The 21,371-nt window shown below is 31.2% G+C and overlaps 1 protein-coding gene across 2 annotated transcripts in view; it reads left to right on the plus strand.

Annotated features, from left to right (window-relative positions):
* The first annotated feature begins 631 nt into the window (after window positions 1-631).
* The window catches only part of LOC114326387 (caspase-8), a 94,174-nt gene continuing 73,434 nt past the window's right edge, over window positions 632-21,371 (plus strand). Inside the window, exons 1-4 of one of the 2 annotated variants that reach the window (XM_050642732.1) lie at window positions 632-794; window positions 1,664-1,794; window positions 15,076-15,277; window positions 21,036-21,355. In XM_050642732.1, the coding sequence (XP_050498689.1) occupies window positions 647-794; window positions 1,664-1,794; window positions 15,076-15,277; window positions 21,036-21,355 (801 nt within the window). In that variant the 5' untranslated portion in view covers window positions 632-646. Of the gene's footprint in view, window positions 795-947; window positions 1,413-1,663; window positions 1,795-15,075; window positions 15,278-21,035; window positions 21,356-21,371 lie in introns of those variants that run through there. The other variant, XM_028274747.2, reaches the window with a different exon arrangement.

A 21,371-nucleotide genomic window follows, 5' to 3' on the forward strand; every position in this document is an offset into this window, starting at 1 on the left:
AATCTCCACTGCTCCCTCCAAGTCTAGATTCCTGGTGCCTGGTGCCCAATAGTCTTGCTTGTATTCTTTTGGAACATAATCCAAAAACAAATTGGTTCCTTATGGCAGACTTTAGATGTGCTTGAAAATTTCAATTTATATAGAAATTATTGCACTGATTCTCCTTCTACTTGCTGTCTGCATTTAAATCTGTAAGTTTCAGCAATTTCCAAAGGAACAGGATTGTAAAAATTGTTCATTTTTAACAACTTAGTCCTATATTTTATCTATCATCTGCTGGTTATACACATATTTTAGAAATATATACTCTACTTTTCCAAAAACTACTTTATATTTTATTTTTATGATCTATTTTTATTATATATCATTTTAATAGGTTAGGTAGGTACTTAAATCAAATCTTCTCTTTTTCTTCCCATTTGTAATACAAACTTATCCAACAAACACAAAAGTATAAAATACTGTTTATACTCTTATATTATATTTGTGGGATAATACATGTTCTATACTTTTTAATCGATATAATACATATAATAACGACATCATTAATTCAATTTTTAATTATATTATGTATAAATATTATTCTCAATATGTATGTGAGTTGGTGTGCATAGGGTTGTATCCAGTTGTATCCAACTTGGCGATTATGCGTTTTCGTGACTATTTCTGTGTTACCGACATTTCACAGTTTAGGCGAATTGGGGGCGACCCATTTTTAAAATGTATCTTTAGTTCCAGCACCGGTTCCAGTTCCCGCGATCTTATCAGTTTTAAACTTACTTTTTTTATTCGTTGTAAGTGTAATTTTTTTAAAATAAAATTCTCATAATATGTATCGCATATCATGTGGTTGGTTAACTTAAAAACATAAATTCTTCAAATATGTCAAATTGTCAATTATCAAATGAGAAGATGAAGATGTATTATTATATTATTTTGTAATGTAGGAAACACAGTACATGATGTACTGTGGCTACTATTCTGTCATGTACTGTGGTAGGAAATAGATTATTTAGATTAGATTTATAATCCAATTAATCTTGGTTGGCAAATTATTTTAAATAATTTAAATTTTAAAATATTATTAGACTTTTCATTTCAAACATTTTTATATTTTAAAGTATATTCCTTCCTAAAGTGCTAAACTTAAAACAAAACAAAGCCATCATATACCAGGGACTTCCCCCTTGATGTCATATTAATAATTTGAATTTGAGGCAAAGGCCCATTCCATTGGCTTTGATTTAACTATAAAGTGCAGTTATATTTATGATAATATATGGACAATAAAATGGGTAATCTCCTAGAAAACTTAAATAAACAATCAAGTAAGTATGATGATACAGAAGACTCATCTACATCTACAGCACATTCTTCTACAGAAGATTTAGAATATGGTGGCGAAGAAAGTAGTAAGTATTTTATTTCATATAATATTATACCAAACAAACATATCAATGGTATGAGGGGTAGACAGGTATTTCATTCGAAATTCTAATTTTCTAATAATTGTATGTTCAAATATATTGTATATTAATCACTGAAGAAGAATCCATTGATATAAATTTCAGGTTTGTAGAGATCCTACCTTTTTATTAGACTAGTACTAACAATTTTTGATGAGAAGCACAAAATCAGGTTAATTGGTTGTTTTTTGTTTTAGTTGACGATCAGAATGAAACTATTGATGCAGCTATACGTCCCTCTCTCTTTGTATCCCTCCCAAGCCCACAAGATATTCTAGATCTTGACAAAGTAAAGGAGATCGAAAGCCAGTTAGATTCGAATGAAATAGTAAGTAAAAACTTTTTGAAGTATTCTATGCTCACTTGTTTACACAACTACTTATCACAAATTTTAAGCAACTTTCCAATTCTTAATTGAAGAAATTGAACATTTTTGTTGGAAATTATATATAGATCCATAAGCATTTTTCTTGTTCATTTGAATGTGCATTGTAAAATTAAGAAGTGTAAATTATTAGGGTGGTTTACAGATACTTAACCTGTTCGCTACCAACCGACTCATATATGAGCCACATCGATTTTTCCCATAGATCAACGTCTTACCTGTGAGCCGTGGATCACACTGCAACCTGTGAGCCGTGGATCACACTGCATATAACGGCAATTTAAATAGCTGTAGTCTAGTTCTGTAGTTCTGTAGGAAGTTACTTAAATACCCCCATTGTTAGCGAAGGGGTTAAGTACCAAACAAACAGATAAAGTACAGAAAGCACAATCAATGTCAGTATCCTTGCAAATGCAAATATATGGTGGTATAATCTAAGTTTAGACTGTATACCTTCAACAAACAATTTAATACTATTAAGATTTTTAAGAGATGTAACATTGACATCTGATGTTTATAAATTTTATAAATTGTTCGAATTCGCGATTGCAATAAGTAAACAAAACAAAAGTAATAATTAGAATAATAACATAATTTTCATTCAATATCAAGCAATCTCATGATTTCAAAACAGAGATTCTTTTAGTGCTTGAAAAATGTATTAGTAGTTGAATTAAATTAACTACTTACTTATCCATGTTTTTATTTGGACCATTACTTCTTATCCATATTAAAGGGCCTAGCCGGGTAAGATGATGAAAAGTGCCCCCAACTCGATTCGAATTCCATATAGGTCACTGTTTAGCATATATAGTGAAACTAACTTTCTGAAATTTTTAGCCCCCTAGGTGGTCATGTGACCCACCTAGAGCCTAATTAGGCTTTTTAGGTTTTTATTTTTTATCTCAGCCGCATCGAGAACTAGAAAAAAACTTTAAATAAAAAATTTGTAAGATTTAAAAAATTCTGTGCGAAACAAATTTTTTTTTAATTTTTGGCGGGAAATTTAAATTTTAGAATGATTTTAAAATTTTAAATGAGTATAAAAAAAAAACTAAGACATTCGTTTTCACGAAAAAAATATATAACGTGTATTTTTGCATAATATTTCACCCTGAATTTTTTCAAATTTTTAAAATTGGTGAAACGCACCTTCAAAAATAAAAAACCGCATTTTTCGGTTTTTTTTTTCGTTTTTTGATACAATTTTAATACATATTTTTCAAAAAAGGTAACACCGTCACTGGAGCAGGTAAAAAATTTAAAAAGAATTGGGGTTTGCTTAATAAAAATTTTTTGTAACACCATCCATTTTCAAGATACAGGGCGTTGAAGAAAACAAAATTTTACACATTTTTTACGATTTTGCCGAAACTACTGGCAACATTGTAATAAAACTTGGAGGGTTTTAAGAGGTAGTTATTGTGCATGTTTTGACATACAATTAAGGATTTGATATTCATCATTGGCGCACTTAGGGGTAATGGTCTGAACTTTTCAAAGAAACAAAGATAGTACGCCACTGACATATTTCAAATTAACAATCATTTTTAAATTCCTCATTCAATTTGCGATAAAAAAACTATCTTAACATTTTTTTATACGAGGCGCTGTTTTGCTGCAAAAAATAAAATATCTTAACGCTTCCAAAGTATTCGAATTAGTTTTTATAATGGACGTACGAGTTTACTGTTGAGTCCGCGAGTCCTTACCCGTGCGTCATTAATACCTGGCGAGATAAAACACATACTTTTTATCTAGCATCATTCTCTTCCACGCATGAAACTCATGACAAACCAGCGGACGTTTGTTATTAAGTAAAAACACATGTTATTTTTATGAACCATCTAGACTCAGTGCATTGAAAAGAGATAGGTACAAAAAAGACGATTCGGTATGTTTTCATATTTTAAGCACAATTTGTTTGACGTTTCTGCTTTGTTTAATTTTGTGGCTGTCAGTCAGTTGAATTTTTTGCGGTTTTTGTCGAATTTTTGCGTTTTGAAGTTTCTTTATATTACACAAACAGTTGTTTTCACAACTAATTTTATATTGGGCTTTGAAATTTTAAGGTAAATAATTATATTTTGGCAATTAATATTTAAAACATACAAAGCTAACGTCATTCACACAGTAAAGAAATGACTGTGTTTAAATTTCCGTCAAAGTGAATAAAATAAAAATAAAATATGTTATTGAATTTTTTTATAAATTGTTTATTTATTTATTAATCAATAATAATAAAATAATTTATTAAGCTACTTCAAATGTAGCTGTAATTCTGCACAAAAATTTTGAAGCAAAACTTACATTTGACATTTGATAACATCAAATTTTATAATAAAACCCGTAATCGGAATAGTAGCCACTTTCTGTCAGTTGTTGTTGCGTGAAATAGATTTCCGACTTATTTCGTATGCTTTAAATGATGACGCACGGGTAAAGACTCGCGGACTCAACTGTATGTATGTAGATGTAGAAACTACTAATAGAAGTTCGAATACTTTGTAAGGGTTAAGATGTTTTATTTTTTGAATAAAAATGGCGCGTCGTATAAAAAATAGGAAGATAGTTTTTTTGTCACAAATTAAACGAGGAATTTAAAAAGGATTGTTAATTTGAAATATGTCAGTGGCGTACTATCTTTTTTCTTTAAAAAGTTCAGACTATTACCCGTATACGCGCCAATGATAAATATAAAATTCTTAATTGTATGTCAAAAAATGCACAACAACTACCTCTTAAAATTCGCCAAATTTTATCACAATGTTGCCAGTAGTTTCGGCAAAATCGTAAAAATTGTGTAAAATTTTGTTTTCTTCAACGTCCTGTATATTGAAAATGGATGGGATTACAAAAAATTTTTATTAAGCAAACCCCAATTATTTTTCAGTTTTTTACCTATTCTAGTGACGGTATTACCTTTTTTGAAAAACATGTATAAAATTGTATCAAAAAACGAAAAAAAAAACCGAAAAAATGCGGTTTTTTATTTTTAAAGGTGCGTTCCACCAATTTTAAAAATTTGAAAAAATTCAGGGTGAAATATTATGCAAAAATACACGTTATATATTTTTTTCGTGAAAACGAATGTCTTAGTTATTTTTTTATACTCATTTAAAATTTTAAAATCGTTCTAAAATTTAAATTTCCCGCCAAAAATTAAAAAGAAAAATTTTTTCGGACAGAACTTTTTAAAGCTTACAACTTTTTTATTTAAAGTTTTTTGTTAGTTCTCGATGCGGCTGAGATAAAAAATAAAAACTTAAAAAGCCTAATTAGGCTCTAGGTGGGTCTCATGACCACCTAGGGGGCTAAAAATTTCAGAAAGTTAGTTTCACTATATATGCTAAACGGTGACCTATATTGGAATTCGAATCGAGTTGGGGGCACTTTTCATCATCTTACCCGGCTAGGCCCTTTACCAGCATTTCTACACTTGACCGTTCTGTAGCTTAAGACTCGTCTATGTACCAGGTGTAACCACACAGCCTGGGTTGTATGTTTCCTCTGCCCCTCTGTAAACATTCTTAAGGCCTGTAGGTATGTATCATATTATGGTGAGAAGTCATCTATACTAGTATATGGTATCCATTGAAACAGTGCCGAAATCATTAATGTTTTATCTTTTATTTTTTTGGTTTTATGATATAATTTATAGTACGCCCCTGGCATCGATACATTTATCATTCCCAGTAAATTGGCAGATATAATGTTTTTTCGTTGAAGGACTGTTGAGTTAGATCATCTGTGATTCTTTCCGTTTCTCACAACATCGAATATTGTGCTGTTTATCTAACTTATGTTCTCTGGAATTTGGAGTAGGTATCATAAGTACCTGAAATTATTTATTATATTCTACAGAGGATGCGGTGTTAACTTCAAAGAGCTAATTCGTGAGAAGGTGCCAGGATGTCGCTGAAATGTTTATCTTATCGGATAAAGTGGTTCTAAGTTTGGTTGAGAGTCCAAGTGTCTTTTTCGTTGATTTGGCACTTTTTCTGTGGGAATCAGGAGAGCCTTAGCTGATGTGGTTCTATGATTTGGATTCATCAACAGAAGATTTACGAGTTTAGTGGGCTGTGACTTAGTAACATATCCTGGCTATTTTAGGTATTGGTAGAAGAAATACTTGATTTCTTTTAATTGGATAACTATCTGATGATTGCCAAAATGGGAGGCAATTTCTGTGTTTGAGAAGGAATCTTGTCTTGAATTAGGAGAGATCGAAAAATTAAGTTACGTTTGAGCTGTCAAGTAGTTACGTTTGAGCCATCAAGCAGTTACGTTTGAGCCATCAAGCAGTTACGTTGGAGCTGCAAGGAAGTCAAGTTTGAGTTAGCCTCGGAGGTCTGCAGGGTTACAGTACCTGAAAGGTTGAATTTCCATTTTAAGTTTGTGTAAGGTGAAGTTATTGTGCAATTTTATTGCAGAAGTCTTTGTGTTGGAGCTAAAGTGTTCCACTATGGTCTAAGCAAGTTAGACCACCTTTCACTGTTTCTAGGCGAAAGCGACTACTTATACATACCAGTGCGGTATATAATCTTTTCGAATGCAAGCAGGAGTTGCTTATATATTTTTTTTGATTCCCGTTTATTATACGAAAGGACTAATGAGTTCTTAAATATTTTTGTTCGAGCAGTGCCGATTTGTTTTAAGAAGTAAATGCTGAATTTTTCTATAAACTATGGAAACAACCACTCATTGATGTACTTTTAATGTATCTATTCCTTTGTAATGTGACATTTAGTGAAGTGAACTGTGCCTTGGACTTAAAACCAACCAAGAGAAGATACAGGAATTTATTATACAAGGTATTTTTTTGTAAACTTTTCATTTTCTTTTTGGTAAACATGATCTCTTTATGTAAAATCGCAAAAGATCACAGATTTTTTAATTTTATTTTATTTTGTTTCAATAAAAAAAGTTTGGTTCATTGCAAAATACTATTTATTATTGTCTTTTCCCTTTCTCTTGTTTCGTAAGTACATACAACAAAGATTTAGCTGAGTAAAGACATAGATAGGTAAGTGACGCCATAAGTATTTATACTCCATATTTAGTATTGACTAGGTTTTTGTTTAATTTTTGATGTAGCTATCTTTTCTTTTACGTTTCTATTTTTGTCTATTTATGGTTCCCACAAGCAGGAGCGTCATTTGAAATTTTGATAGGGGGGGGGCAAGCATTATATATACAAATTTTTGCATATTTGTTTGCATATTTATATGCAAACATAATACAAAATTGATCTATTTTTTGTAAATTTCAGTAATTTTCAGGGTCAGGGGGGGGGGGCAAATGCCCCCCTGCCCCCTATCAAATGACGCCCCTGCCCACAAGGAAACCAGTGGCGCCCAATATTTTATTTCTTTTTATTTGATATTCTTATTTGATTTTTCTATTTTTTTTCTAAGCTAATAAGAGAGTCTTAATAACATCCCGTTAAGAACAATCCCATATCTCTTCCGTTACTGAGCAACCGAGGACATGTTCTTCAAATTGTGTAACACGTTTGCATCCCCTTATATGAGATATCAACATCTTGTCAAATTATATTTTCCATTATTCCTACAGTGTGAATTTCTTCTGCACATATATTTTTGTCGCGGCAACGTGTCAATAGTGTTATACAAATAGCGCCCATTCGTGGGACTGCTATACCATTGGGTTTATTGAATAGTTTGTCTTAATCAAGGGTGAGAAAATATTTTTTTATGTTTTATGTAATGTTGAGTTTAAGTACCTACTTCAGAAAATGATTGGCTACCTTTTAACCTCTAAGTAGTGGCGTGTCTTAAGTGACTTAAGTACAGTCCGTCCAATATACTCACCATTGCACGTCATCCACGTCATAGCCCGTGACGTTACATGATACCAACACGAAATATTTAGGCGGTAGGTCTGTTCCTTTTTAGAATCATTTAGCCGAGTACACGGGAATTACAGCCACTAGACATATTTTATTATATGTATACGCGTAGAAATAATATTGGAAGATTTCTATTAATGTACATTTAAAGAACCATACCCTAACTTGTTTCATTTAATTTGTTTAAATGAAATATAAAGCGTTTTTATAAAGCACACTTGTTCGGATGACACTCTAACTGCGATCTAATATATATTGCTCCACAATATTGATATGATACGCAATTATTATATAAAGGCAAATTTAATTAATTGTATTTTGCTTGCAGTACTGCATTTTAATATAGTATTTTTACTACAAAAGCGATGTTACTTAGGTCAAAATTTTTGACGTAAGAGAACTGTCAAAACATTAGAATGTGACGTTTCATTATTGCCATGTTTATTAATAAACATGGCAATAATGAAAAGTCACATTCTAATGTTTTGACAGTTCTCTTACGTCAAAAATTTTGACCTAAGTAACATCGCTTTTGTAGTAAAAATACTATAACTAATTTTATTTACTACATACAATTGTTTACGTTTTAATAACATAACCTGAATCTTATTTTTTCTTATTCTTTTTTTGGGCTATGGCCTTGACAATTATCCAGTAACCAAACTAATATAATTGGTCAATTCGCAAAATTAAATTCCAACAGAGGGCGCTCAAAATTTCAAAGATGGACGACAATGCTAGGAAAACAATTCATTTTGTCATTTGAATTCACAGTTCTAAAACGTTAAATTAAAATCATTTACAGGAGTGTTTTGCCAAAGTAACCACTAAGTTTGGCAACTAAGACATCTTATAACTTAAAGACGACTCAAAATTATGTTTAATCTGTATGCATTCATTAAAATTTGATGCTAACTACTGATTTGTTTTTACCTTTTTTTCATAAAAAATCTGGCCCCCGATAATCACACAGCGTTCTAAAAATTATTAATCTATCTTAGGATTTCTAATTTTGTTTTTAATTTAATTAATAGGTTTACTACAGTTTATTTTACATCGACAGATAACAATTTTTAATTAAATAAAAACTGGAAACTAAGTAGGTGAATTTATTTTATAATAATTGTGTTCTGGAAATTACGAAGTGGTCGGGATATTGTTCATAACAATGTACATTCTATGTACAGAATATATACTACATTTTATTCATTTATTTAATTTTGAAGTCGCTTAAACATTAAAAAAATACTACGTTTAATACAAACGTTAAATTAACAAAATGTGTGATTTGGCATTGCTTAATTTAGGTCATTACGTAAAATATAATAGGAATGAATACTGAGGAACACTGAAATAGTTTTTTTAAGTCGAAATTATTGTTAATTACAACATAAACTGACCGCAAATATGTACACAAGTTAATGGCAAAGTCAATGTTTTCCTTGAGTTGATGCTTTTCAAATTCGCCACCAGGCGTCGCCCACTTTGCGGTTCCTCGCCAATATAATTAAAAGTGCGAATAAAGTTGCAGAGCTTAGAAATAGGTGTCGCTGTGCCGAACTTGCACGGTCCCAATAAGTATTTATTGTTGTATTATATTTACTGTTTTTTTATTTACTTTAATATAAGATTATAACTTAATTCTTGTTTTCTATTTCTAATGTTTTTATTTATTTACATTGAATATTAATTTGTTTTGTTGTACTTACATATAATCCACGTCGCAATAATTATCTTTGATTTAAAATGGATTCAAGAATGTTTTGTAATTGGGCAACAATGTCAACTTAGATCTCTTGACGTAAATAATGATTAATGATGTACAACGGTAAGTATATTGGATGGACTGTAGTTGTGTGCCGACGTTTGTTGCTAGTGTAATAAAGAGGCATTGTTTACGTCCTTTTAGTAATTATTTACAAGAATAAAAAACCGCTAAACGCCGTAAAAATGAGAGGCGCATACAATATTCCAGCTACAAAAGATCTGATATTAAAATTACGTGGCGCGAAAATGTATTTTCATTTTGATGCAAAACAAAATTCTAGTTTTATTTTAAAAGATTTTTCCATAATTGCTAAATTTGAAGTAAACGCGCCACAAAAGAGTAAATTTGATACAGTTTGAATTTTGAAACTCTTTTGTGGCGCGTTTAGTTCAAATTTATCAAATATTATGGAAAAATTTTTTAAAATAAAACTAGAATTTTGTTTTGCATCAAAATGAAAATACATTTTCGCGCCACGTAATTTTCATATCAGATCTTTTGTAGCTGGAATATTGTATGCGCCTCTCATTTTTACGGCGTTTAGCGGTTTTTTATTCTTGTATCAGGAGTTTTTCAAGGTATATACAATTTAAATGTATGAACTTGAATGCAATTTTTCTCGATTACACGTTAAGCTTTATAAATGGTCACCTTTGTCGCATTATCTCCCAAATGATCTAGTGTCCATCGAATGTACACTAGATTTTTTTTCTAGTCGAAATAGATTGAATAAAAATATTGGGATGGCCGGTAAATGAACTCGGATTGCCCGTTGCAGATCAAATTTAGCGTCGTAGCCACTACAACTACACAAACCATTTCGGGAATAATCGTTAATTGGATTATACTTTTGTAGCTTAATAAATTCTAAACGGCTTAACCGATTTTGATCACTAAACATGAGTTTGAAACATATTGACAAGTAGTATCTGATTCATCCAAGATCAAGTATGATAACTGAACGTATTACAGGAATTATTGAGCTTGAAAAACGGTTTTTCCCATAAGAAATAGATTTGATCATACTTATGAAGTCTATAACTAAAAAATTCGAATTTTCCCAGATATGAGATATACACCGTTAGACGCGTCCTGAGTCCTGCTACAAACGCTTAGTTATTGCCGCAATTCGTAGGTTGAAATTTTGAGTAATTGTCGAAAAACCAAAATTTTCAAAGTTTAATTTTTCAGTTTTTCGGCTATGGTGAGCAGTGTGTATGTCTCAGGTTGATCGCTTAAGCACCATTTGAAAGCTTTTTCTTCTCTTTTTTTAACTCTTTTTTTTTCTTCCTTATTGGCTTTGGAAGAAAAAAAAGCTTAACTCAACCCTATTGATTTGGTGTATTTGCGGTTTTCCTGTATCTCCTTGAACCTAAGATATTTACGCCCAAAAAATATGCTATTTTGTATCTACCTAGTCCTCTAGCTGGCTACGGGTAGTCAGAAGTCAAAAATTAGACCGGTTCTGAATCGGCCCTCACACCCTCTTGAAACACAGAAAAAAAATTCAGATCGGTGTAACTTTTCCACACACATACATACATACATACATTACATACATACATACATACAAACATTTTCCCTTTTTTAAATAAAAATTGAGACATACTTCTGAGCTCGATAACGTTTGAATGGTATAACCGATTTTCAAAATTAAACATGCGTTGGAAAGGTAATGATCTGTGCTATCAGAAGCCGCAAAGGTCGGGCTTAAGTTTTTAAAATTTTTGGGAGTTTTGGGGACGAGAACTAAAAACAGACTCTAAATGGGAAGGGCCGTAAAATCTACACCCTTGGACCAAAATAGAGATGTAACATATGGATGGACGAGTCTTTTCCTATACTTTAAGATGGGATTTGGCCCAATTTTCAATTCAGTCAGGTTTAGAAAATCGAAAATTTCGTGTATATATAGTGTCGCTTGTAGGGGTGTTGTGCACCACTGGTGAGAACTGCCGTTCTCTGTGGATTTCTTTTACACTATTATAATATTGTTTAATACATACTAGGCCTGGATCCCACGTACAAAAACAAAAGTTCATTATTAGCAAGCTGAAAATTTGTTAATAGCTTAACAGTGTGTAGTCGAACAAACTTTGATGTACGGGAACACTGAAATAGGGGAAGTTTTAAGTGTAGAACAGGTTACAGCTTTCGAATATCAGACTATGAGAATGTCCCGTGTATTTTGTCAGAAAGAACTTCCAATTGATTTGTTACCCTTTCATTAAACTCTCGCGCAAAAATCAGACTGCTATTTATAACAAACATATATAGTTCCTATCATTTGACATGTTCTAAGTGTCAGACTTATTAAAATGCTCAAAATTTGGTACGCGGGATCCAGGCCTATACAGTAATGCAGAATGGTTAAACAAAATGAAAATCTATATAAATAAAAAATGAATGTTTGTATGAATGTACCTTATAGACTCGCAAACTATGCATTTGATCACGTGGTGATCGTAAGCAAAGTTGTTGTGCATGAACCCGGGAAGGTTTCTGAGTTGGTACGACCAACCTAAGTGAAAAGGGGGGTTGCCCCCGACATGTTTAAATTTTTTTTGGATAAACTGTTTTTTCTTAATTTTATATGATGTAGAACCAAAATATACATTTAACCCTAAATTTTCATTTTTCTATCCCCAACCGTTATTTTTTAATGACCATCTAAATATTTGCCTCTTCTATATAATTAAAAATGAATGTTTGTATATGTATGTACCTTAATTATAGACTCGTAAACTATATGCATTTGATCACGTGATGATCTTAAGCAAAGTTGTTGTGCATGAACCCGGGAAGGTTTCTGAGTTGGTACGACCAACCTAAGTGAAAAGGGGGGTTGCTCCTCCGACATTTTTTAAAATTTTTTTGGACAAACTGTTTTTTCTTAATTTCATACGATGTAGAACCAAAATATACATTCAACCCTAAATTTCTTTTCTATCACCAACCGTTATTTTTTAATAGCCATCTAAATATTTGCCTCTTCTATATAAATAAAACGCTGTGTCTAGGTACACGCTAACGTGTACGCAAATAAAAAAGTTAGGTATTACCTACACGCGAGCTAAACGTCATCAAGTCAGTCACGTCACTATTTAGCGTGCACTGTTACTGGTTTTTGCATATACGCTAACTTGAGCCGCGTGTATGCTGTAATAAGTACTGCGAGTGTCAGAGTGAGGAAAGAATTTGTCTAATCACGTTGTGTTTACACTTTAATATTGATTAATAAAGATATTTTTCTATGGATGCTATACAATGCGCAACTTCTCTCACTACTTACATACATTCAAAACGAACAATTTCTTAGGAAGTGAGAAAAGTCGGCCATTGCAGTGAGAAATATTTTTTCTCACGAGTTCTCCGTCGGTTATCCTAAATATGATCGCCGTTTCCATGGTAACAGGCACAATACAAACACAATTGAAGTTGTCAAAGAAAAGGTATTGAAGCAAAACTTATCAGGAATTACCCTTCAAAACTGTTCAAAAATAACTGTTAATTAGAATTAAAAAAAAGGTATGTAAATTTTAAGAATATTAAATACCTACATACATGTATGTAGTTTATTTCAATTGATGCATATAATATACCAAAAAGCACCTAAATTATTTAATTTTGAAGTTTGAACTCTTGACAAAACCGCACCCATAGAAAAAGTACCTACAGTGTACAACACATGAGAAAATTACATATTTCTCCCTCGCTTGATTTGCGGCCCTCGCCTCGTGCCTCGACTCGTGCCAACAAACTTCTGCGCTCGTGAGAAATATGTCTTTTTTCTCACTTGTTGTACAATATACTATTCTTATTTTTTATTTGTTTAGTAGTTTAGTGTTTTGTTTTTAAATTAACTATGGATAGTGGACAATTATTTAGTTCCTTTATGAAAAGATAAGAGACTATAAATTAATATATATTTTTTTAGTTATAAGTGAAATAGTATAACCGTCCAAAATTAAAATAAAAGGAAGACCTAAAGTTTTCACAATAATAATTAACTTACATATAAAAATTATTTTAATGTCCGACTGGTATATTATTTGACAAATAATGACATGATTTCGAAGTCAGTTAAGTATGATATAATGCCCTAGGGCGTTATTTTGAAAAATAACGCTCTAGGGCATTAAATTTAAATAACTAGTTAAATACTGTCAAGTTGACAAATAACAACCTAAGTAAAACTATGGTTACCACAATTAGGTTACGACTAATTAATTCAAAATTCATTCAAATTTTTTGCATATACGCTGTGAGCTTCGCTGGTGTCGCTCCTAGCGGACTACTAATTCAACTTTCACCGGTAATTTTTAAATTTATTATTGAATTGTTATCGCTTAATATTTACAACGCAAAAAAGTAGTTAAATTGTAATCGATTTTTTTAAGATTTTGCTAATCATTTTGACGTTCTATTGACAAAATATGAATTTCTTACTTGGGATAGTTTCACAATTATCGTGTAGATGGCGCTAAGATTAGTAGATTAATAGATTAATAGAACATTAAAAAAACTTAAATTCAGTATTTAAAACGTAAGTATATTTAAGGTAAAAATATATACCACAACTTTGACCAACTAATATTTTTTATAATTAATGTTTTTAATTTTAATTTTAAATTAATCACTTTGACATTTATGTCAAATTTCCGGTAAAGGTTTACAGACTTGTCACTACTGGCGCTCGCGAATTTGTAAATATCCCCTTTACGTACCTAAAGGGGATATTTACAAATTCGCGAGCGCCAGTAGTGACAAGTCTGTAAACCTTTACCGGAAATTTGACATACCTAAATGTCAAAGTGATTAATTTAAAATTAAAATTAAAAACATTAATTATAAAAAATATTAGTTGGTCAAAGCTGTGGTATATTTTTACCTTAAATAGGTATACTTACGTTTTAAATACTGCATTTAAGTTTTTTTAATGTTCCGTAATATGTAATTATAAATTAATCTCTTAATCTTAGCGCCATCTACACGATAATTGTGAAAGTATCCGAAGTAAGAAATTCATATTTTATCAATTGAACGTCAAAATGATTAGCAAAATCTTAAAAAAATCGATTACAATTTAATTATTTTTTTGCGTTGTAAATATTAAGCGATAACAATTAAATAATAAATTTAAAAATTACCGGTGAAAGTTGAATTATTAGTCCGCTAGGAGCGACACCAGCGAAGCTCAGAGCGTATAAAGAATAATTTGGTCTGGCATTAAACGTGGAAGACACCACGGGTATTATAGATAATAACGCTTTCAGTCAACGTATATCCCTCGGGCCAAAAGCCTTCGGTATATACACCATTGACCTCAAGCGTTATTATCTTTATAATACCCTTGGTACCTTAATAACTATAACAATATTTTGTACATGTCATGCCAACTAAATACATATTTATTTTGCTAACATGAATATATATTTTTGTATACACATTGATTTATCACAATTAAGTTTGAAACATATGAATAGTTCTGCTTCCCTTCCCATTCCCTTAATAACAAGTATTTTTCTTTGTTTACCAAACTTTGGTCTTATGTGTATCATGTATAGGAAATTGTTTATTTCAGATTTCTCTGATATATTTATTGATTGAAGACAGAACGGAAATCGATGTTCATCTTCAGACTCTCATTTTATTAATGGAAGGTGGCAACCGAAATGTTTTGTTCCCATGGGCTGAATATCATTCACACAAGGGACATATGTGGCAGAATAAATTGATTGAGGCCCTGTGTATCATCAAACATTACAAAATTTTAAATGAATTAGGTAAGTTTGAGAATAACCAGAATAAGTAAAATATTTTTATATCATATTAGTTAATTCGCATGAATGGGCTAATTTTTAAAGATATATAAGTTATAATATACAATATTAGGATGTTTCCGCGGTTAATAGGTACAATGAAACTTACAGCTAATAATTATAATACCACGTTTTTATTATTTATAGGATACAATGTAAAATTATAGGTAAACTATTTTGTTGATTCAATTTCTACGTCATAAAAGAATTTTGTAATCGACTTTAAACTCATATAAATCAAAGAAAATGTTTTACACACAATTTTAAGGGGAACAGTGTGACACACAATGGGATCAACAGTGACGAATTTGACATACTTACTGGAGTCAGACAGGGAGGCGTTCTTTCTCCGTTTCTTTTTAACATAGCTTTAGACTATGTTCTCTCCAAACTAGACTCCGACACAAAAGGGATACAATGGACGTTAACCACACGCCTACGCGATCTAGAATACGCCGACGATATCTGCATGTTAGGACAAAGGTTCCAAGATGTAGCCGACCAATTGGAAACACTTTCCACTGAAGCCAGTAAAATAGGTTTGAAAATCAATATCAATATAACCAAATATATCAGAATAAATGCAAGGAACAACACGCTATTTACTATCGACAACATGCAGATTGAAAATGTGGAAAACTTCACGTATCTTGGAAGTGTCATAACATAAAACGGAGGTACAGAAGACGATATTGGTATGAGGATACGAAAATCTCAACAAGCATTCAGCATTCAGCATTGCTCAACCCTGTTTGGAGGTCCGGCGAATATAGGTACTACAGGGACAAAAATCCGAATATTCCAGTCAAATGTCATGTCTGTTCTACTCTATGGATGTGAAACCTGGAAAGTGACAAAAAATGATACTGTTAATTTTGAATAAGTACTTTAGTTTTGAACAGTTATTATCCTACTGTTTTGTTTTAATTTTTAGATACTTTCTTGATTTAAGTGATATATTTTTTATTGACACTTTATTATTTATTTATTATTTAAAGATGAATATTCGATGTAAACTATTTGTCACAAATAATAAAAAAACACTGAAATGTTAACATTTTACCAATTTAGATTAAATAATGGTATTAATTAAAATTAAGTCACATTTACCCGTGTTGAGCTGCCCCCCCCCTTACTTGCAAAAACCAAAAAACAAATAGCCCTGATTTATGAGCTATTTATGAGCTCTCATATTCCGCAAACTAAAAATTTTGAGCTCGTTCCACTGAGCAGAAATTTGATACATTAGTGGGAGGGGCTGAGTCAGCCCCCCCACTACTTAAAAATAGGAATATTGAATCGGTTTTTGCGGCAGAATTACGAGCTATTTATGAGCTCTTGAAATTATATAGTTTCGATTTTTGAGCTCATCCCCTTCACCCCCAAACAACCCTTAGTTGATTTAACTTAAGAGAAAAATGCTGAGAAACTTAAAATATATCGTATTGCGGATATAATTCCTATAGCTTATATACTCTAAGAATAAACTATTAAATCACGTGCATTTCGATTATTGAGCTACAACCCCTTCGCAATAAAACCACCCTATCTTCCCGGCTTAAGAGAAAGTTGTACTTAAAATGCATTAAACTAATTATTTGGCGACTACATATCATTGAATAATTTATAAGCTTCCAAATTACGCGCATTTACATCAGTAAATTACAATTTATTTTGTATAGTGCAGTCACTGAAGGTAAAAATCAACGATTACCTTCAATTTCGGTGAACCTTCATCGATTTTCACGAAAATTGGTCAGTGGTTAGAGGATACGTCAAGAAACAAAGGTGACATGGTACCACCTTGCGCCTTTACCCTGAGGGTGGATACCGCCCCTTCTCGGGGGTGAAAATTATTTTATTAAAAATAACTACACAAATCAATAAAAGAACAATATAAAAGCAAAATTTATTATATAAAGTTAATAAAATAAGTCAATACTTTTTAAGTTATTAAAGATCAAAGATTTTAATTATTCGTGAAAAAAATGCATGTTATGAAGCGGTTTTTCGTAAATCACTGAAAAACTGTAAGTTTTTACAAAAAAGTTAATAGTAGTTTAATTCGTATAGCTTATATTCTAAGAATAAACTCTTAAATCACGCGCCTTTCGATTATAGAGCTACAACCCCTTCGCAAGAAAACCATCCCATATTCCCGGCTTAAGAGAGAGTTGTACTTAAAATAATTTAAATTAATTATTTGGCGACTACATATCGTCTAATAATTTATGAGCTGGCAAAATATACGCATCTCAATTATTGAATTGCCATTTTCTTTCTATAGTGCAGTCAATGAAGGTAAAAATCAACTATGACCTTCGATTTCGTTAAATCTCCATTCATTTTCACGAAATAACAATAACAACTTGGGGTTTTAACCTGGGGTATATGTCACCCTTTCTCGGGGATGAAAATTACTTTATTAAAAATAACCCCACAAATCGAGAGAGGGACAAATTGTAAGCAAAATTTGTTATATAATGTGATTAAAATAAATCAATACTTTTTGAGTTATTAAAGATCAAATATTTTAATTTTTCTGAAAGAAAATGCATGCTTTAAAGCGATTTTTCATAAATAACTCAAAAACTGTAAGTTTTTACAAAAAAGTGATCATCACTAAAAGTGAAGCTAATAAAAAATATAATAAATTGATTACTTGAAAAACCCTTTAATGTTAATTTAATGTAAGTTATTGGTAATTAAATGTAGGTATATTTTTTTCTGCGACTGTTCAAATCTATGGATTCAAGCTTAAATAACGGGAAAGAGATTCATTTTATAACACTTAGGTACTAAATACTTGTCAAAATACTTAGAAATACCTATCAAAAATTAGCTCCAGAAAAAGTTGATAGCATCAAAATCCGCTCACCAATTTTCGTGAAAATGAATGGAGATTTACCGAAATCGAAGGTCATAGTTGATTTTTACCTTCAGTGACTGCACTATAGAAAAAAAATGGCAATTCAATAATTGAGATGCGTATATTTTGCGAGCTCATAAATTATTAAACGATATCTAGTCGCCAAATAATTAATTTAAATTATTTTAAGTACAACCCTTTCTTAAGCCGGGAATATGGGATGGTTTTCTTGCGAAGGGGTTGTAGCTCAATAATCGAAAGGGGCGTGATTTAAGAGTTTGTTCTTAGAATATAAGCTATACGAATTAAACTACTATTAACTTTTTTGTAAAAACTTACAGTTTTTCAGTGATTTACGAAAAACCGCTTCATAACATGCATTTTTTTCACGAATAATTAAAATCTTTGATCTTTAATAACTTAAAAAGTATTGACATATTTTATTAACTTTATATAATAAATTTTGCTTTTAATTTGTTCTTTTATTGATTTGTGTAGTTATTTTTAATAAAATAATTTTCACCCCCGAGAAGGGGCGGTATCCACCCTCAGGGTAAAGGCGCAAGGTGGTACCATGTCACCTTTGTTTCTTGACGTATCCTCTAACCACTGACCAATTTTCGTGAAAATCGATGAAGGTTCACCGAAATTGAAAGTAATCGTTGATTTTTACCTTCAGTGACTGCACTATACAAAATAAATTGTAATTTACTGATGTAAATGCGCGTAATTTGGAAGCTTATAAATTATTCAATGATATGTAGTCGCCAAATAATTAGTTTAATGCATTTTAAGTACAACTTTCTCTTAAGCCGGGAAGATAGGGTGGTTTTATTGCGAAGGGGTTGTAGCTCAATAATCGAAATGCACGTGATTTAATAGTTTATTCTTAGAGTATATAAGCTATAGGAATTATATCCGCAATACGATATATTTTAAGTTTTCTCAGCATTTTTCTCTTAAGTTAAATCAACTAATGGTTGTTTGGGGGTGAAGGGGATGAGCTCAAAAATCGAAACTATATAATTTCAAGAGCTCATAAATAGCTCGTAATTCTGCCGAAAAAACCGATTCAATATTCCTATTTTTAAGTAGTGGGGGGGGGGGCTGACTCAGCCCCCCCACTAAAGTATTAAATTCCTGCTCAGTGGAACGAGCTCAAAATTTTTAGTTTGCGGAATATGAAAGCTCATAAATAGCTCATAAATCAGGGCTATTTGTTTTTTAATTTTTGCAAGTGGGGGGGGGGGGGGCAGCTCAACACGGGTGTCACATTTTAATTTTCTACTTAGTGCTCGCGCATATCCCCTAATTTCAGAATTCAAATTCAGAATTTTACCAGAAAAATCATTTTGCCGAAAATTCAATATGCCACTAAATTTTGTTCTTCATACTCTTTTCAAGTGCAAAATCAATTAAAAAAATAATGTACAGGGTGTTTTTTTGGGTCAGAACATTTTTACAATGTTTTTAATCCGGACAGACATTTTTATAATAGTAAATAAATTAATTGATTGGACACCATAAGGGGCTATCCTAGTGTAAAAGTACTGAATTCATATACTTTTTTTGGGAATTTCTAAAATAAAAAGGATTGTACCAATTATTGTTTTAAAAATTTGCAGGAGCATTTATTATAAAAAGAAGTACATGTAAAAAAATATTCATAAAAAAATATTGAATATGAAACGATTTAAGCTCCATTTACTGGCACCGTGAAAATAAAAACATGGCCCCTCTGCTGCAGTGTTGGGAATAATAAAGATACTTAAACATAAAATTTTGAAGTGATTATAATCACTTAATCACTTGAAGTGATAATTATCGAAATATGAGTTATTGCCTATACCATCAACTAGGATTTTTGAAAAAGATTAAAATTTGGAAAAATGACTAAGTGTTTAATTTTCTTTTAAATTAGCTAAAATATTTTCAGTTTCAAAAACCGCCAAATTGGCATTTTTTATCCGATCAAAAAACCACTAGTTGATGGTATAGAAAATAACTTATATTTCAATAATATCTTGAAAATTTTATGTTTCAGGATCTCTATTAGTCCCAATCACTGCAGCATGGAGCTATGTTTTTATTTTCACGGTGCCAGTAGATGGCGCATAAGTCGTTTAATTTTCAATGCTTTTATGAAAATTGTTTTGCATGTACATACTTCTTTTTATAATAAATGCTCATGCAAATTTTCAAAACAATTGGTACTGTACTTTTATTTTAGAAATTCCCAAAAAAGTATATGAATTTCGTACTTTTACACTAGGATAGCCCCTTAAAGAATATTCGAGTGTTAAATACAAAATAAATATACAGTGTGGTTAAGAAGTTGTAAGTTGTATTTCAATTTTTTTCTACCTAGAGCTCTCGCAATTCACATAATTTCAGAATTCAAATTCAAAATTTTACCAGAAAAATCATTTTGCCGAAAATTCAAAGTATGTATACCACTAAATTTAGTTTGTCATCCTCTTTTCGAATGCAAGATCTATTTTTAAAAAATTTAATGTACGGAGTGTTGTTTTTGGGTCGGAATATTTTTCCAATATTTTTTAACTCGGACCTTAATTTTGTAAATAATTTAATTGAATGTACACCGTAAAGAATATTTGTTTGCCAAATATAAAATAAATATACAGTGTGGTAAAAAAGTTATTAACCGAATAAGAAAATTTCAAAATAGATAAAACACCCAGTGTCTTTGTTATTAATGAAGTAAGACCCATTAAGTATGGTATTTTTGAGACCGCCTTGTGTCCTCTTTCTACATTTAACGTATGTACTTTCACAATGAAACACCCTGTATATTTATTTTATCTCACTAAATACATGTTAAAATTGTTTTAGGATACAGTAAACAACTGGTTAAGGATCATTATTTACCAAATAACATCCAATCATTGCAAATAAATAAACTGAAGAAAGCAGTGTATCTAATTTGTGATAATTTTGATTCCGAAGCAACGAAAACATTTCTGAAGTATATGAGACAAAACTTCATGAATAGACAAGTACAATTTAATGAATTCGACGTAGACGACAATCTTGAACTTTATTTTTTGAATTGGGAGAGCAACAGACAGCTTAATTTTGAAGAAATCAAATCGATTTTAAAAAAGATGGAACAATATCGCCTGTATGATATGCTCTGCAGTGCTCTAGCTGAGGTAAAATATTTTTAAA

Source organism: Diabrotica virgifera, chromosome 2, assembly GCF_917563875.1.
Source record: "Diabrotica virgifera virgifera chromosome 2, PGI_DIABVI_V3a".
In the NCBI taxonomy this organism is placed as follows: Eukaryota; Metazoa; Arthropoda; class Insecta; order Coleoptera; family Chrysomelidae; genus Diabrotica; species Diabrotica virgifera.